At 44.1% G+C, this 19266-nt stretch overlaps 1 protein-coding gene across 2 annotated transcripts in view; it reads left to right on the plus strand.

The window, feature by feature from the left end:
• The first annotated feature begins 4224 nt into the window (after nt 1-4224).
• DIAPH1 (diaphanous related formin 1) overlaps nt 4225-19266 on the plus strand; it is a 238965-nt gene continuing 223923 nt past the window's right edge. Inside the window, exon 1 of one of the 2 annotated variants that reach the window (XM_089656710.1) lies at nt 4225-4708. In XM_089656710.1, coding sequence (XP_089512836.1) covers nt 4583-4708 — 126 coding nt within the window. In that variant the 5' untranslated portion in view covers nt 4225-4582. The remainder of the gene's footprint in view (nt 4709-19266) is intronic. The other variant, XM_089656643.1, reaches the window with a different exon arrangement.

Consider the following 19266-nt stretch of genomic DNA (forward strand, 5'->3'; position numbering starts at 1 on the left):
GATATTCCTAATGACAGTCTAGATTGATCTCCTTTGTTGTTTCCCAGTTTGTGTCTTCCCTTTTCTCCCTGCTCTCTCTCAGCGGTTTGGTTCTCTGGGCTTTTCTGCTATGAAGGCATATAGTTTCTTATTGTGCTTGTACTTGATTGGAGTGTTCTCGTTCCCCCTCCTTTTACAGATCTGTTCTTCATTATGTTTATGTTAAACTCCTAATTTTACCATTCAGAACAGTGTGCTATTTCCAAAGTTGCAGTAATTAAATTTATGGTTTAGTACAGGTACTCTTCTTTTCTTTTTTGGGGTATATTAAAGGAATATTCTAATCTCTCCCCATGTACCCCCTTTGGTTTTCCCTTTCAGGGTTCCTTATCTGGCTTATCCAACTTTTCCTTTCTCTTTTCTTCCCTTTTTCTCCTTATTTATCCACGGATCAAAAAACGGTCTCCCTCTCTTTTTCTTCTGGATCCAATGGGTGACCCATGATTTTCTTTGATTTTTGATGTTTTTCCCACAGGCCACCTAGGGGTTTGTTCCACAATTCCTCCTTAAATATAGTTTAGTACAGTCTATAGGGATACACCGCTTCTTCAGCAACTCACCACCTCTGCCAGCCTCCAGAAAGTGGAACACCTTGTTTCCTTCTCAGTCCTCTCCAGCTGGGATTCTGCTTGCTGAGGTGGCCGCATATGGTACAGAGTGGTCACCCTCCGTGAATATCGCCGATCCGATGTTTTGTGTCTGCTCCTTTCCTCCTCACTTACAGCAGCATCTCCGAGACTTCCACGTCACTGTCATATGAGTGCTCCCACCAGTCCACTGCGCTGGCTCTCTCCTCCCAGCCGACCGGAGGCATGGGCTCTCCTCTCCCTCCGGGATCACACCGACGACTCCGCACCAGACGAGGAACGCACAGTGGGACAAGGTAGGGTAGGGCGGCAGCAGACAGTTAGATATACTTATACATTATTTTTGGAGGGCATCAGGAGCACCTAGCCTGTGCATCCTGTCGGCGCCATGTTCAGGCTCCTCCCCCATCCCATGCAACGTGGTGGAGTGAAAATTGTGGAGAAGTTTAAAGCAGGGTTAGGTTATACAAAAAATATCCCAAGCTTTGAACATCTCGCGGAGCACTGTTCAATCTACCATTCAAAACTGGAAAGAGTATGGCACAACTGCAAACCTACCAAGACATGGCCGTCCACCTAAACTGACAGGCAGGGCAAGGAGAGCATTAATCAGAGAAGCAGCCAGGAGATCCATAGTAACTCTGGAGGAACTGCAGAGATCCACAGCTCAGGTGGGAGAATCTGTCCACAGGACAACTATTAGTCGTGCACTCCACCAATCTGGCTTTTATGGAAGAGTGGCAAGAAGAAGGCCATTGCTGAAAGAAAGCCTTAAGAAGTCCCGTTTGCAGTTTGCGAGAAGCCATGTGGGGGACACAGCAAACATGTGGAAGAAGGTGCTCTGGTCAGATGAGACCAAAATTGAACTTTTTGGCCTAAAATCAAAACGCTGTGTGTGGCGGAAAACTAACACTGCACATCACCCTGAACACACTATCCCCACTGTGAAACATGGTGGTGGCAGCATCATGTTGTGGGATACTTTTCTTCAGCAGGGACAGGGAAGCTGGTCAGCGTTGATGGGAAGATGGATGGAGCCCAGTACAGGGCAATCTTAGAAGAAAACCTGTTAGAGTCTACAAAAGACTTGAGACTGGGGTGGAAGTTCACCTTCCAGCAGGACAACAACCGTAAACATACAGCCAGAGCTACAATGGAATGGTTTCAATCAAAGCATATTCATGTGTTAGAATGGCTCAGTCAAAGTCCAGACCTAAACCCAATTGAGAATCTGTGGCAAGACTTGAAAATTGCTGTTCACTGACGCTCTCCATCCAATCTGGCAGAGCTTGAGCTATTTTGCAAAGAAGAATGGGTAAAAATGTCACTCTCTAGCCACTTGCCTACCAGGCACTTATACCCCCTTCCTTACCAGGCCAATCTTCAGCTTTCAGCGCTGCCGCACTTTGATTGACAATTGCGCAGTCATGCAACATTGTACCCATATGAAATTTTGATCATTTTTTTCTCACAAATAGAGCTTTCTTTTGGTGGTATTTAATCGCCACTGGGCACTTTACTTTTTGCGCTATAAATTAAAAAAAGTGCAAAAAATTTGAAAAAAAAAAAAAGTTTATTTGTTTCTTTTATAAAATTTTTCAAACAGGTATTTTTTCTCCTTCACTGATTTGCGTTGATGAGGCGGCACTGATGGGCACTGATAGGCGGCACTGATGGGCACTGATAGGCAGCACTAAAGGGCACTGATAGGCAGTACTAATGAGGTGGCACGGATAGGCGGCACTGATAGACAGCACTAATTAGGGGTCACGGATAGGCGGCACTGATATGCAGCACTGATAGGCGGCACTGATAGGTGACACTGATGATGGGTACTGATAGACGGCACTGACTGCCATCACTTCTGGGCACTGACTGGCGGCACTGACTGGCACAACCCCTGGGCACTGACTGGTGGCACTGCTGGGCAGCACTGCTGGGCTGCACTGGTGGGTGGCACTGGTGGGCAGCACAGGTGGGTGGGCACAGGTGGCTGGCACTGGTGGGCACAGGTGGGTGGCACTGGTGGGTGGGCACAGGTGGGTGGCACTGCTGGGCACATGTAGGTGGCACTTCTGGGCACAGGTAGGTGGCACTGCAGAGTGGCACAGGTGGGGGCACTGCTGGGCACAGGTGGGGGCACTGCTGGGCACAGGTGGGGGCACTGCTGGGAACGGGTGGGCGGGGCTAGTGGGCGCACTGCTGGGCGGAACTTGCGGGTGTCACTGCTGGGCACCGATCAGCAGTGCCCTGATGATCGGTGCCGATCCCCGCTCTGACAACTGCCGGTTCTCGGCAGTACTTTCCTCACGATCTGACAGCGTGAGGAAAGTGCAGCCGAGAACCGGCACTTGCATTTCCCTGTGATCAGCGTGTCATTGGACACCGCTGATCACGTGGTAAAAGGCCAGTGGGATCGGCCTTTCACCACATCACGTGATGAGCTGTGTCCGTAGGACACAGCGATCACGGAGATCGCCGGGTGCGCGCCCCCTGGGGCGCGCAGGAGAGCGCGTTCTGGGAGGACGTCATATGACGTCCACTCAGAACTGGCCGGCCGCAGTGAAGCCGTCTTTCGGCTATGCGCGGTCGGCAAGAAGCTAGAGGTACAAAGCTGGTAGAGACATACCCACCTTTCGCTGCAGCTGTAATTGCAGCGAAAGGTGGTTCTACAAAGTATTGACTCCGGGGGGGCTGAATACAAATGCACACCACACTTTTCACATATTTATTTGTAGAAAATGTTGAAAACCGTTTATCATTTTCCTTCCACTTCACAATTATGTGCCACTTTGTGTCTATCACATAAAATCCCAATTAAATATATTTACATTTTTGGTTGTAACATGGTAAAATGTGGAAAATTTCAAGGGGTATGAATACTTTTTCAAGGCACTGTATATATTGCCTTGCATTTCATTTTCAAAACAGAACGGGTTGTTTTACAAGGTGAGGGTTTACATATATTTTAAAGAATATGTCGATTCAGAATTTCTTTTCCTGCCAGTCCATCTGCTTTCCTATTAAAAATTGACCGCTCTAGGCAAAAGAGCACAGTGTGGTCAGTTTTCTGGCTGTGCTGGGAGCTAATCCAATGATCAGATTTGTGCTAATATGTCCTCCCGTCCTGCACAGCCATTCAGTGGGAAGATCAGTGTGCTGTTACTTCTCCTCCCTTAACTCTCCAAGATCCTTATGCAGCTAGGGGGGTATGTGGTCATATATAAAAAGGGAAACGTATTTTATAATGTTTTTTTAATATCTATACAGTAATGTGTTGTCTTTAATTTCTAAACTGAATGGGTTCTTTTACAAGGTGAGAGTTTACATATGCAGAGAAGGTACAAAAAGAAGGTCCAGATGCTTAATACAGAAATGTCCAGCAGAGGGCAGTGTGGCCGTTTGAATAATTCCGAACACACCCACTTGGCTTGTATTGGTTTAGTGATGAAATGGTACATTCTGAATGCCTTCTGAAGAAAGAACGGCAGCTCCACTCAAGCTATATCAATAAAGGCTCAATTTTAAAGCACGACAAGCTTTACAAACTATCACCTCTGATAGCTAAAGTGAGGGAAAACTCATGCCTCCCCCGGTTTTACACTTGGTCTGGTCTGCACCCGGAAGTGCTGAGGAACAACTTCTTTCAAAGTGGAGTTTTGCCCTTTCTTCCGCCCTCACGTGTGAATGGGATCGCCTGTTGCACGCGTACTCATGAATATTCAGCGTGTATGCTAATGAGGCCCGGGCAGCGTGTAGTGCAGGGGAAGCGAGTAGCAGGGGTCAGCCCCGTGTGCCGGACAGCAGAGGGCCCCGGACTGCCCTAGGAGGAAAGGAGGGGACCTTGTAGTGATCACACAGCGCTCCGCACAGGTAGCAGAGCGGGAAGGGCCACACCGACCCAACACTTCGTTCTCTGCCAGGCCAGGCCTCGGGGGAGACAGAGAGCCGGCGGCATGGATCCGCCAGCCGGAGGAGGAGGTTATGGAGGGGGGCCCCCGGCTCCGAACAAGAGCAGTAAGGACAAGAAGAAGATGAAGAACCTGGAAGAAGGAGGAGGGGGGGAGAAGTCCAAGAAATTTGTAAGTTTACTGCACTGTGGTCTCACCCTGTGTATGTCTGTCTGTGAGGGGGCGACCTGGGGACAGGGGGGCTCACATCACGTGACACTGTCTGTCATTATTATTAGATATAAAAATAACATCTGATGACCCAATTACACTCACACTGTTCTATAGGAAATCATATCTGCTGATGACAGGGGATCACCCCAGAACATTGTGTAGGAGCATTATCTATATATATATATACATGTATATTGATAGCTAAATCAGTGATGATGACAGGGGATCACCCCATAACATTGTGTAGGAGCATTATCTATATATATACATGTATATTGATAGCTAAATCAGTGATGATGACAGGGGATCACCCCATAACATTGTGTAGGAGCATTATCTATATATATACATGTATATTGATAGATAAATCAGTGATGATGACAGGGGATCACCCCATAACACTGTGTAGGAGCATTATCTATATATATACATGTATATTGATAGATAAATCAGTGATGATGACAGGGGATCACCCCAGAACATTGTGTAGGAGCATTATCTATATATATATATATATATATACATGTATATTGATAGATAAATCAGTGATGATGACAGGGGATCACCCCATAACATTGTGTAGGAGCATTATCTATATATATACATGTATATTGATAGATAAATCAGTGATGATGACAGGGGATCACCCCATAACACTGTGTAGGAGCATTATCTATATATATACATGTATATTGATAGATAAATCAGTGATGATGACAGGGGATCACCCCAGAACATTGTGTAGGAGCATTATCTATATATATATATACAGTCATGGCCGAAATTGTTGGCACCCTTGATATTTCTCCAGGAAATCATGTATTTCTCACGAAACGTATTGCATTAACACATGTTTTGCTATACACATGTTTATTCCCTTTGTGTGTATTGGGACAAAACAAAAAAAGGGAGGAAAGAAAGCAAATTCGACATAATGTCACACAAACCTCCAAAAATGGGCTGGACAAAAGTATTGGCACCCTTTCACAACTGCGGATAAATAAGAATGTTACAAGCATGTGATGCTCCTGTAAACTCACCTGGGGCAAGTAACAGGTGTGGGCAATATAGAAATCACACCTGAAAGCAGATAAAAAGGAGAGACGTTCACTTAACCTTTGCATTGTGTGTCTGTCTGTGCCACACTAAGCATGGACAACAGAAAGAGGAGACGAGAACTGTCTGAGGACCTGAGAACCAAAATTGTGGCAAAATATCAACAATCTCAAGGTTACAAGTCCATCTCCAGAGAACTAGATTTGCCTTTGTCCACAGTGCGCAACATTATCAAGAAGTTTGCAACCCATGGCACTGTAGCTAATCTCCCTGGTCGTGGACGGATGAGGAAAATTGATGAAAGATTGCAACGCAGAATAGTCCGGATGGTGGATAAGCAGCCCCAAACATGTTCCAAAGACATTCAAGCTGTCCTGCAGGCTCAGGGAGCATCAGTGTCAGCGCGAACTATCCGTCGACATTTAAATGAAATGAAACGCTATGGCAGGAGACCCAGGAGGACCCCACTGCTGACACAGAGACATAAAAAAGCAAGACTACAGTTTGCCAAAATGTACTTGAGTAAGCCAAAAGCCTTCTGGGAAAACGTCTTGTGGACAGATGAGACCAAGATAGAGCTTTTCGGTAAAGCACATCATTCTACTGTTTACCGAAAACGGAATGAGGCCTACAAAGAACAAAACACAGTACCTACGGTAAAATATGGTGGAGGTTCAATGATGTTTTGGGGTTGTTTTGCTGCCTCTGGCACTGGGTGCCTTGACTGTGTGCAAGGCATCATGAAATCTGAGGATTACCAAAGGATTTTGGGTCGCACTGTAGGGCCCAGTGTCAGAAAGCTGGGTTTGCGTCCAAGATCCTGGGTCTTCCAGCAGGACAATGACCCCAAACATACGTCAAAAAGCACTCAGAAATGGATGGCAAAGAAGCGCTGGAGAGTTCTGAAGTGGCCAGCAATGAGCCCAGATCTAAATCCCATTGAACACCTGTGGAGAGATCTTAAAATTGCTGTTGGGAAAAGGTGTCCTTCCAATAAGAGAGACCTGGAGCTGTTTGCAAAGGAAGAGTGGTCCAAAATTCCGGGTGAGAGGTGTCAGAAGCTTATTGATGGTTATAGGAAGCGACTGATTTCAGTTATGTTTTCCAAAGGGTGTGCAACCAAATATTAAGTTAAGGGTGCCAATACTTTTGTCCAGCCCATTTTTGGGGTTTTGTGTGACATTATGTCATATTTGCTTTTCTGCCTCTGTTTTATATTTGTTCCAATACATACAAAGGGAATAAACATGTGTATAGCAAAACATGTGTTAATGCAATACCTTTTTTGTGTGAAATACTTGATTTTCAGGAAAAATATCAAGGGTGCCAACAATTTCGGCCATGACTGTATATACATGTATATTGATAGATAAATCTGTGATGATGACAGGGGATCACCCCAGAACATTGTGTAGGAGCATTATCTCTCTATCTTTCTACATATATATTGATTGATAGATAAATCAGTGATGATGACAGGGGATCACCCCATAACATTGTGTAGGAGCATTATCTCTCTATATACATATATATATATTGATAGATAAATAAGTGATGATGGCAGGGGATCACCCCATAACATTGTGTAGGAGTATTATTTATCTACATATATATTGATTAATAGATAAATCAGTGATGATGACAGGGGATCACCCCATAACATTGTAGATGAGCATTATATATATATATATATATATATATATTTCAGGTACTTCTATAGCGCTTTACATACATATATTGTACAATAACATCAGTCCCTAATAAATAAATAAATAAATAAATAAATATATATATATATATATATATATATATATATGGATCAATAAGTGATGATGATGGGGTTGTCCCATAACAGTGTGAATGATCATTAGCTACCTATCTATATACATAGATATATAGATTGATAGATCAATAAGTGATGATGGGGTTACCCCATAACAGTGTGAATGATCATTAGCTACCTATCTATATACATAGATATATAGATTAAAAAGTGATGATGACGGGGTTACCCCATAACAGCGTGAAGGATCATTATATACCTATCTACATACATAGATATATTGATTGATCAATAAGTGATGACAGAAAGTTACCCCATACCATCATTTTCTGCCCCCCCAAGCACCATTTGGGGGGGAGGGTTACCTGGCTTTGACATTATTTAGCTTTATTATAAGTTTACTTGTAGACACAAGTATTCCAGCAGTGTTTACTACGACTTTGATGGTGCCTCAAACATGAATAGCAGTTCCACAGCAAAATGCAGAATGTGCTTGCCTCAGGGCCGAAAAAGTTACATGAGCTACTTTGGTGCATGTAGGACAGCTCATTAAAGGGAATGGGCTGCCCTATTCTGTCACATGACAGAAGCGCCAAGAAAGGCTCCAAAAAGGTGACCCGTTACACAGGTGTGCATGATCATTATTTTATTTCTTTATAATAATGAGAGGGGTCCTCCCCACTTTCATCTGTCAGTAAAGAGAATGAATTCTACCTGAACATAGGGGGCTCATATCCCATCACAATGACACTATATAAAATCCTATCTGATCACAGTGACAGTGGATTACCCCATTACACTGTGATTTATTTTATATAAGACAATATCATCTGGTGATCGGGGTGTACCCCATCAGAGTGCGTGATCATTTTTCACGGGTTCACGTTTGATGCAAGATGCATGGGGGTGTCATTAGGAATTAATGGCATTGCCGTGTGTTTTGTGCGCTTTTACCACAACGCACTGGCGTGAGCAAAGCCTAAGCATTTACCAATGCAAGGGCTGGGTTTGCCTGCACAGTGTTCCATGCATCCCCAGGCAGGCAGTCCCATTCTTGTCTGTTTGGATGCAGGAGCTGCACAGACCAGTGTGTCGCAATTTGACATACATGGGACTGCCTGCACGGGGATGCACAGAACACTTGTGCGGGCAAACCAAGCCTCTTGCACAGGTGTACACTTAAAAGTATCGTATATATTTATTTAAAAAGAAAAATCATACCTAGGTGGATGCAGCATCGGTCCCCCGCCAACTCCAAGTGAGAGAACTCCGCGATCACATGACCACTGAGTTCTTACACCTGCTCTGAGCAGAGAGCAGTGACTTTCTCATCACTGCTGTCTACTCTGCCCCCCCCAGTGATCACTGGAGCACTGGGCTGTGGACATGGAGGGGTCGGCTGGCTCAGGCTCTCAGCACATTGCTGAGAGGCTGAGCCAGGTGCCGCTCAAGAATCTGGGGTGGATCCCCACTTTGAAGTCGGGTTGTTTCCCCAGCCTGGACCGACTTGAGTGACGTCAGCCGAAAACAGGCTTCATCCCACTGTCAACTTAAAACAGGTCACAGGAGTGCAGAATTAACTGCACTCCTGTAATCTACAGAAGTACAGCCAAAAGAGCTTTGGCTGTGCTTCTCCTTTAAATATGCCTGTGTGAACAGGGCCATATGAAACTATATGTGATGATGATGGTGGTGATCCTATTTAGTATAGTATATGAAAATGACTGAAGCTTCAATTAGTTATACTGTTTTTATGATTAGATCCAGAATAATATCTGGTGATGACAGGGCCTTCATTCCATTGCAGCGTTTGTGACTGTAAATTATATACTGTACATAACTGATGATGACAAGGGTTCCCTTCACTCATCTCTAGCCAAACTCTGAGTTCATGCTCCTTTTTTTTTTTTCCCCCACCCCATAGCCGACCTCTTTGTTTATGTCATCTGCAAAGTGAGGAATGACCTGGCCTGCAGCTTATTGAAGTAAAGAAAGAAAAATGCCCAAGTTCAGAACTTGACTAGAGATGAGTTTGAAGGACGCCCAAGCCCATCTCTATTTGTGATGTAATGTATCTGATGATGACAGGAGCTTCACCCCATCACATACTGATTGTACAATTGTATTTAGATCTACCAAGAAGTATGTAGTGTAAGGGCCTATCTTATTGGATACAGATTTGTTGGATATTTAGGTGTTATTATAATACAGGATTTATATAGCGCTAACAAATTGCGCAGCGCTTTACAATATAAAGGGAGACAGTACAGTTACAATACAATAAAATATAAGACGGTAAGAGGGCCTCATATATGTCCTTTTGGTAGATCTAAAGTTTAATTGTAGATAGGGTGTATAGCTAGATTGTAACATTTCTGGTGAGCCTTTGTCCTGGGGTAGACAAATTAGTGTGGAATTCAGGAGCCAGCAGAATGTTTTAAGAACAAGATCTATTGACAAATAAGGAAACCCAAAAAAGTTAGGCGCAGATTGTAGTTTTTAAATTTGTCTGGAATTTGTCTGTCTGGCTTATATAGAATTTTTATATGGATAACTTTTGTGAGACATAATCTTTTAAAAATTTGATGCACTTAGCCAGGCTTGGATGTTTTTCTTCATAAGAAAAGGCTTTCGTATTGCCACTCTACTCCATAGCCCAGACATATGAAGAATATGGGAGATTTTGTCACATACCACACAGCCAGTACTTGCCAGATATTCCTGCAGCTCCTTTAATGTTGCTGTAGGCCTCTTGGCAGCCTCCCAGACCAGTTTTCTTCTCGTCTTTTCATCAATTTTGGAGGAACGTCCAGTACTTGGTAATGTCACTATTGCGCCATATTTTCTCCAGTTGATGACTGTCGTCACTGTGTTCTATGTTATACCTAATGCCTTGGAAATTCTTTTGTACCCTTCTCCTGACTGATACCTTTTAACAATGAGATTCCTCTGATGCTTTGGAAGTTTTCTGCGGATCATGGCTTTTGCTGTAGGATGCGACTAAGAAAATGGCAGGGAAGACCTACTAGAACAGCTGAACTCCATTTGGGGTTAATCAGAGGCACTTTAAATGATGGCAGGTGTGTACTGACTCCTATTTACCATGATTTTGAATGTGATTGCTTAATTCTGAACACAGCTACATCCCCAGTTATAAGAGGGTGTGCACACTTATGCAACCACATTAGTTTAGCTTTTTTATGTTTACTTCCCCCTCCCCTAAAAGATTTCACTTTGTTTTTCAATTGAGTTGTACAGTTTATAGGTCACATTAAAGGTGGAAAAAGTTCTGAAATGATTTCTTTGTCTCATTTTTTTACATCACAGAAACTTGACATTTTAACAGGGGTGTGTAGACTTTTTATATCCACTGTAGTGTGTGTGTGTCTATATATATATATATATATATATATATATATATATATATATATATATATATATATATATATATTTATTTATGTGTCTGGGGATGGCAGGAGCTCTACTACATATGTCATTTTATCTAGAATAATATATGATGTTGACAGGAGCTTCCCTTGGACGCAGATTGCAGTGCATGTATGTACACACTCGCACCTATGTCCTGTTGATGACAGGGCCTTAACCCTTTTTGCACTGTGATTATATAAAGAATAACTCTGATGATTATAGGGATTACACCCCGTTTCACTTTATATATGCTTATATATTTATATATAATACCTGATGCCTCCACTTCTCATACAGTGTATGTGTCTGACATTTGTGGTTGATGAGATTTTTTGATGGCTTCTTTTCTGCAGGGTGCTGTGTACCCGAGTGCTATGCATTATGTTCACCTACCGTATGGAGCACTGCGTATAGTTATACCTGCTGACGGGTCTCCCCGTAGTGTGTGGTGTACCTATATATGGAATGTAGAGAATATATGGTAACTTTAGCTCGGGGCTTTGTGTGTCTTTATATTTCTGTATATGTTGTATTATACAGTACAAGGTAAGTGTAGATACAGATGTACACTACACCCCAAGACACAGTTTTACTTTTGAATACCCAGTTATACCTAATACAGTAGCTGAAGAAAAAAATCCACGTAGTTACATTTGGTCAAGCTTGGACGATTTGTGTTGGGTTGTGCTGGCCAGCCTTACCTAACCCAAAAAAAAGCTATTTGAAGTCAATCTAGCAATTGTTGTTTGGTGGTGTTCACTGATTGATGCAAAGCACCGTATCGCAACACAGCTACAGTGAATAAAACTCAACGCAATGTCACTTGTGTGTGACCTGGGGACAAGTTTTTACCAAACAGGAAGTGAAGCACTCACAGCTTCTGACTGCATTAGAACCTGACGGGGTTGTAAATTCTTTTAAAACTAAAAACAAAATTGGCTATAAATACAGTACTCTTTAACTTTGTAAATTTAGTTGTCTAATAATTTTTCCAACTTGGATTAGACCTTTTGTATCAAAAGGTGTTCTATATTTTGGTGCTGTACTAGAACTATACTGCAGTCAGCCATTGGATTTGTCTGATCCTCAGACTTGTATGCATGGAGCTATGCTGTACCAGATCATAGGCCACTTTGTACTCTGGTGTTACTGTGTCCCAACATACTGTCAGTGTTTATACAAAAGCATACTATTCATGAAGCCACATATTGAGTGTATTGTTGTTTTTCAGGACATTGTGCAATCTCAGATGATAGTTTACTCCTTTTAAATGGTGTATGCTTATGTTGGGTTTCATTAGACTCCCCTCTGTCTGGACATCCTATACATACAGTTACGCTCAAAAGTACATACCCTGACAGAAATTGTGAAATTTTGGCATTGATCATGAAAATGATTGATCGTGCCAAAAATTGTCTTCTATTTAAAGCGATTCTAAAGGTTAGGTGAGGCTGGGGGGGAAATAAACGTGTCTGTACTTACCTGCTCTGTCTAGTGGTTTTGCACAGAGCAGCCTGGATCCTCCTCTTCTTGGGTCCCCCGCAGTGTCTCCTGGCCCCTCCCTCCTGTCGGGTGCCCTCACAACAAGCAGCTTGCTATGGGGGCACCCGCTGCTCAGTGTATCCATTCACACACGGAGCTGCGGCTTGGCCCCACCCCCTTTCTCTCCTCATTGGTTGACTGGCTGTGACTGACAGCTGTGGGAGCCAATTGAATGCATGATGGTAAAAAACCTTGAGCCTTTAGAACCACTTTAAAATAGAACTATAGGCAACATTTTGCATTTATTCCAGATATAGCAAGGGAAGGTTATAACTCCTGTCAGATTTCTTTTTTTTTTTTTTGCCATTGTGGTGTTTTCCCTTCACTTCCTGTCCCATAGTCAAACAGGAAGTAAGAGGAAATCCCTGCAAATTTAGGGAATTCTTTAGATGAATTACTATATGGGGGATGAATTACTATATGGGGGATGAATTACTATATGGGGGATTAATTACTATGCTTACTATGGGGGAATATTACTATACTTACTATGGATGACACATACACATCATTCATCTACTCTTGGTCCGGCCCCCGGGTCCAATATATGAACCCATTGCGGCCCTCAAGTCAAAAAGTTTGCCCACCCCTGGTCTAATCCCTCTTCACTCTATCCAAAACTAAAAAAAAAAAAAGTTTTGCTTCTACTTATACTTCTGAAAAAATCCTGCTTACCGCATCTTTGCTTTCATCACATGCTTGTTGTTGGATTGGGTTTCATGGTAACGTTCCTAAAACATTCCACACAGATTTGATCCAGGGCCTTAAAGGATAAGTTCACCTTTTGTAACATGTTACACCCATATTCAGAGTGTGACATGTTATGATCAGACCGGCCCCCCGATCCCCGCTGTGACAGCTAGCAGGGGATCTTCTCTTCCTTGCTAGCGTTCACAATTAAAAAAAAAAAATGTGGCTGTGCGGGGCTTCACATAGCGCCGTGGTAGTTAGTTGAGCCTTCCTGTCAGTAAGTATCTCCTGACCCATACGGGATGTATGAGCAAGCAAATATACTGACAAGTCAGGGGAAGACCTGCCTGGCACCAACGATCTACTGATCGCTGGTGCAATGCTTTAGAGCAGGGGTCTCCAAACTTTATAGATGAAGGGTCAGTTTTCTGCCCTTCAGACTTTAAGGGGGCCAGACTGTGGCCAGTGGGAGAAGAAAATGAAGAAAATGTCCTGGCATTAGGTGGGAGTAAACAATGCCTCATCATTGGCATTAACGGGAGATATAGTGCCCCATCCCTGGCATCAATGGGAGGAACAGTGCCCCATTGTTGGTGTCAGTGGGAGGAACAGTGCCCCATTGTTGGTGTCAGTGGGAGGAACAGTGCCCCATTGTTGGTGTCAGTGGGAGGAACAGTGCCCCATTGTTGGTGTCAGTGGGAGGAACAGTGCCCCATTGTTGGTGTCAGTGGGAGGAACAGTGCCCCATTGTTGGTGTCAGTGGGAGGAACAGTGCCCCATTGTTGGTGTCAGTGGGAGGAACAGTGCCCCATTGTTGGTGTCAGTGGGAGGAACAGTGCCCCATTGTTGGTGTCAGTGGGAGGAACAGTGCCCCATTGTTGGTGTCAGTGGGAGGAACAGTGCCCCATTGTTGGTGTCAGTGGGAGGAACAGTGCCCCATTGTTGGTGTCAGTGGGAGGAACAGTGCCCCATTGTTGGTGTCAGTGGGAGGAACAGTGCCCCATTATTATTATACAGGATTTATATAGCGCCAACGGTTTGCTCAGTGCTTTACATTATAGTGGGAGACAATACAGTAACAATACAGTTCAATACAAGAGGGATTTGAGGGCCCTGCTCCTTAGAGCTTACAATCTAGGAGCATTGTTGGTGTCAGTGGGAGGAACAGTGCCCCATTGTTGGTGTCAGTGGGAGGCACAGTGCCCCGTTGTTGGTGTCAGCGGGAGGCACAGTGCCCCGTTGTTGGTGTCGGCGGGAGGCACAGTGCCCCGTTGTTGGTGTCGGCGGGAGGCACAGTGCCCCGTTGTTGGTGTCGGCGGGAGGCACAGTGCCCCGTTGTTGGTGTCGGCGGGAGGCACAGTGCCCCGTTGTTGGTGTCGGCGGGAGGCACAGTGCCCCGTTGTTGGTGTCGGCGGGAGGCACAGTGCCCCGTTGTTGGTGTCGGCGGGAGGCACAGTGCCCCGTTGTTGGTGTCGGCGGGAGGCACAGTGCCCCGTTGTTGGTGTCGGCGGGAGGCACAGTGCCCCGTTGTTGGTGTCGGCGGGAGGCACAGTGCCCCGTTGTTGGTGTCGGCGGGAGGCACAGTGCCCCGTTGTTGGTGTCGGCGGGAGGCACAGTGCCCCGTTGTTGGTGTCGGCGGGAGGCACAGTGCCCCGTTGTTGGTGTCGGCGGGAGGCACAGTGCCCCGTTGTTGGTGTCGGCGGGAGGCACAGTGCCCCGTTGTTGGTGTCGGCGGGAGGCACAGTGCCCCGTTGTTGGTGTCGGCGGGAGGCACAGTGCCCCGTTGTTGGTGTCGGCGGGAGGCACAGTGCCCCGTTGTTGGTGTCGGCGGGAGGCACAGTGCCCCGTTGTTGGTGTCGGCGGGAGGCACAGTGCCCCGTTGTTGGTGTCGGCGGGAGGCACAGTGCCCCGTTGTTGGTGTCGGCGGGAGGCACAGTACCCCGTTGTTGGTGTCGGCGGGAGGCACAGTGCCCCGTTGTTGCTGATGGTGGGGAGGAATAATGCTGCAAGGGCCGGATAAAAGTGAGCAAAGGGCTGCAGATTGATGACCACTAGAGGTTCTACAAACAAACAATAAGTCCACATTTTTTTATCTGCAAAAATTGGTCATTTTTTTATTTTTTCTTAATAGTTGAACTTGTCCTTTAACAATACTTTAAAGTATAACTGATAAATATTTATCACATTCCGTGACATAATGTTCTCTGACTGCTTATCCTATTCTGTATCAAAATGTCAGCATTTAATGACTCGACTAACTTCTCAGTACAGGGTATATCTGTTTAGGAATGAATTTGCTATGCTTGTGACTCTGTTCTGTGTCCTATTCTTTCCACATGTAGTCTGCATATATGAATATATATTCAGTGCTGGTCTCCTATATGACGGGGCTTCTTCAGATTCCACTGTTCTCCTGTCCAGACTTGTATGAGCAGAGTTCTGCTGGGCCAGATGACACAGGTCTCCTCCACATTCTATGTAGTTCCAATGTTTGTATTTTGAACAGCATCAGTTGATCAGATTCCAGCTGTCGATGTGTCTGGGGCTGATAAAAAATTAGGACTTTATTTGTTGCCATGGACTACATGCACGCTTTGCGATCAGATCGTTGTTTATTTGAGGCCTTATTGTATGGATTTATCAAATGTGTGCACACATTTGCTGTGTCTACTTCAAAAACTAAAAGATTTCTTCTGCTGTGGAGATGAAATGGATGTATGGAAAGCCTACTGCATGAATATATGGCTGCATACTGCAGCTGCTCATAGACTGTGCATTTTTCACAAGGTTGTTTGTTGAAACACACATTTTGTATTCACTTTTGAATCCAGCCCAGTATTTACTATTTCCTTTTCACTGTTAAACCCCCTAAGCTGTTGATTTTTATCTCATCCTGACCTGTATCTGGATGATTAATCTTAGGTGTGCTGCTTCAGTCTCAGATTTTAGTAACATTGGGAAATCATTTGGCATAGAGAAGCTGCCGGTCACATGATAATAGTATCATCGTAAAGTCCCAGCCCTTCTCTTCCCCAAAAAATGCCCTGGTCAGGAAGGAGGTTAAATCTTTCTGGAGGTCAAATAGTTAACATACCCCAGGATGCTAGCATTAGCAGGAGTCAAGAAAGATGGCAAAATTAGTTTTTTTTTCTGCAGATTCTCCTGAATGTGGAATTAAACCTCCACCAAATTGTTTTGTACATGGGCACTGCCATATTCTTGTAGTCTTTTATTTTTTTGCTGTCTTTGTTCCCATTTATGAGATTTCCCGTAACTCCAGGACAGGGAGTTAGAGGAAAATGTCCCCAATAAAAAAAATATACAGCAATAGATGACAGGGTTTCTAAGCTGAAATGTTTTATGAAGTGATCTTTCTGCAATAAAAGTTTTTGGACGACATTTGAATATCTTTGGTGTGCTGGCAGATATGTGCATTGATCCATGATGTTTCCAGTATCCAAGGTGGTAGTCACTGCAGCACCCACTACTGATAAGCCTTGTATCCAGGAACATGTTCGATGGGAATAAAGACAAAAAAGAGGTTCTTACCCTTCCTTACTTTATTGGAAACTAAAAAGACAAGTTTTGCTTGGACATTCTCTAAGGCTGCATTTACTCTGATCATTTTGTAGCTTAACGCTGCAAGTTTCTCTAATATAAAAAATCAATTTATTCTCTATGGTGCTTGTTCACACTTCAATGTGCGAACTCCTTTAGCTCAAAAAAGTTATGGAGCTTCTTTTGTAGCTGAAATCGGGCAGATTGCAGCGTATTGAGTCCCATAGAATTGCATTGGTGCATGCAGTATGCATGTTCTTAAGCTGATATGTCCACACAGCAACAAGTGATGTCAGAGACGATGCTGTTCTTTATAGCTAATACAAAAACACATAAAGCTAAAAAGTGCATACAATCGGGCAAAAAAAGCAATGCTCAGGTGTGAATGCAGCCTTATACCCAGGTTGCACTGGGTAAGACTTAACATGCGATTTGCAAATCGCATGCCAAGTCACACCCTATTGTCCGTAATTACAGCTGTCAAATCGATGCAGTTCTGACTTGGTCAGTGCCGCACCAATTTCTAAAGTAGTACATGAACTACTTTTTGTGTGATTTGTTAGACATCTTAGTCAGATGTCTTGCAAATCGCACCTGAAATCGGCAGTCCCTGGACTTTGAATCGTGCTTCACTTCATTGTAAGTCGCACAATTTCAGTCAGGCTTGATGTGACCGTAGACTTAAAGTGGTTCTAAAGGCAGATTTTTTTTTATCTTAATGCATTAAGGAAAAAAGCCTTTTGCATGCAGCTCTCCCACCAGCCCCCCCCCTAAATACTTGCCTGTACCCAATCTTAAACTAACGATGTGCACCAGAGCAGAGGCTCTTTCTCTCCTCAAATGGACAGAGAGGCAGCAGTGGGTGCCAGTGGCTTCTGCTGCTGTCAATCACAGTTAATAAAGTGAGAGGGGGCGGGGCTGAGCTGCTCCCTAGGTCTCAGTGGACACACAGCGGATTTAGGAATGAGTCTGTACGTGTTCCCCATAGCAAGCAGCTTGTTATGGGGGCACGCAACAGGGGGGAGAAGCCAGGAGTGCTGGCAGGGGTCCAGAGAAAAGGAGGATCAGGCTGATCTGTGCAAAGCCAGTACACAGAGCAGGTAAGTATAACGTGTTTTGTTATTTTTAAGATTTGTGCCTCTTATAGAATCACTTTAATGGCTTGTTTTGGTTGTTGAGTCTAATACAATGTTGCTGTTTAGAAAGTACAGATCACTTTCAGCTGACACACCTCTAATCTGATACTGTGTGTCATGGTGGTAGAAAGTAGAATCTACAGTATTGAAAGCCAAGTGGAAAGTGTTCCTCCACTAGAATAGACCTTTTGGGGCTTCATCTTTTTTTTTTTTTTTCTGAACGATTTGAGTATACTTATATACTTGTATTTTGTAATTGGTTCTTGTCGGCCTTTTGTTTCTTTTTATATCGTGGTAATTAGGAGTAGCTTGCAGAACTCGTTTTGTTATTTGTAAAGCTCCTTACTTGGTTTATGTAACATCAGACAGCTTAGTAGTTAAGAGGTGTATATGCAACTTCTCCTGTGTTTTGCAGAGGAAAAAAAAATGTCACTCGATGTGAGAACTTGTTGAAACATGATGGTATAGACTGTACTGGTAGATGATTGTATGAAGACCCCAATTTACTTTTCTGCTATTTTTAGGGATATTACTTGATCAGAGCTTCTGTTTTCTTTTTTTTTCCCGTTACTGGACAAATTACGTTAGATGTCAGGGAACTGAACATTGTGATTGATCCTTCATGTGATACTGTATGCAGGGATGTGTGTGTTGTATTTCCCGCCGCCCGGGACATGCAGCTCTGGCCACTGGGCAGGTAGTTTTTGTTTCCATTTAGCCCTGCTGTGGGCAAGCAGCAGGGCTTACTTGTAAGGTGGAAGCATTCGGGTGGCTACTGTGTCGCCCAAATGCTTCCACACACCCCGCTAAGTTGGCAGCCCCGGGAACCACCCCCCCCCCCCTCCACTGTGCTCTCTATGCTCTGCTTGCCCATTTGCAGGCCTGGGACCAGCTCAGCAGGTTCCAGCGTGTAGTGGGGAGGGAGGAGAGTAGACACACATCAACATTCCTTCCGTTCTTGCTGTGACCAGGAAGTGACAACACTTCCGGGTCTCCGTTGACAGATTTCCTGGCCATCAAGATTTATTTATTTCAGGTACTTATATAGCGCTGTCAATTTTACGCAGTGCTTTACATATATACATATATATATATATATATATATATATATATATATATATATATATATATATATATTGAACATTCACATCAGTCCCTAACCCTCAAGGGGTGTACAATCTAAGGTCCCTAACTCACATTCATACATACACATATTAGGGCCAATTTAGACTGGATCCAGTTAACCTACCAGCATGTCTTTGGAGTGTGGGAGGAAACCGAAGCACCCGGAGGAAACCCACACAAGCACAAGGAGAACATGC

This window comes from Staurois parvus, unplaced genomic scaffold (assembly GCF_062004578.1).
Source record: "Staurois parvus isolate SC_StPar_1 unplaced genomic scaffold, SC_StPar_1.0 ptg000006l, whole genome shotgun sequence".
Classification (NCBI taxonomy): Eukaryota; Metazoa; Chordata; class Amphibia; order Anura; family Ranidae; genus Staurois; species Staurois parvus.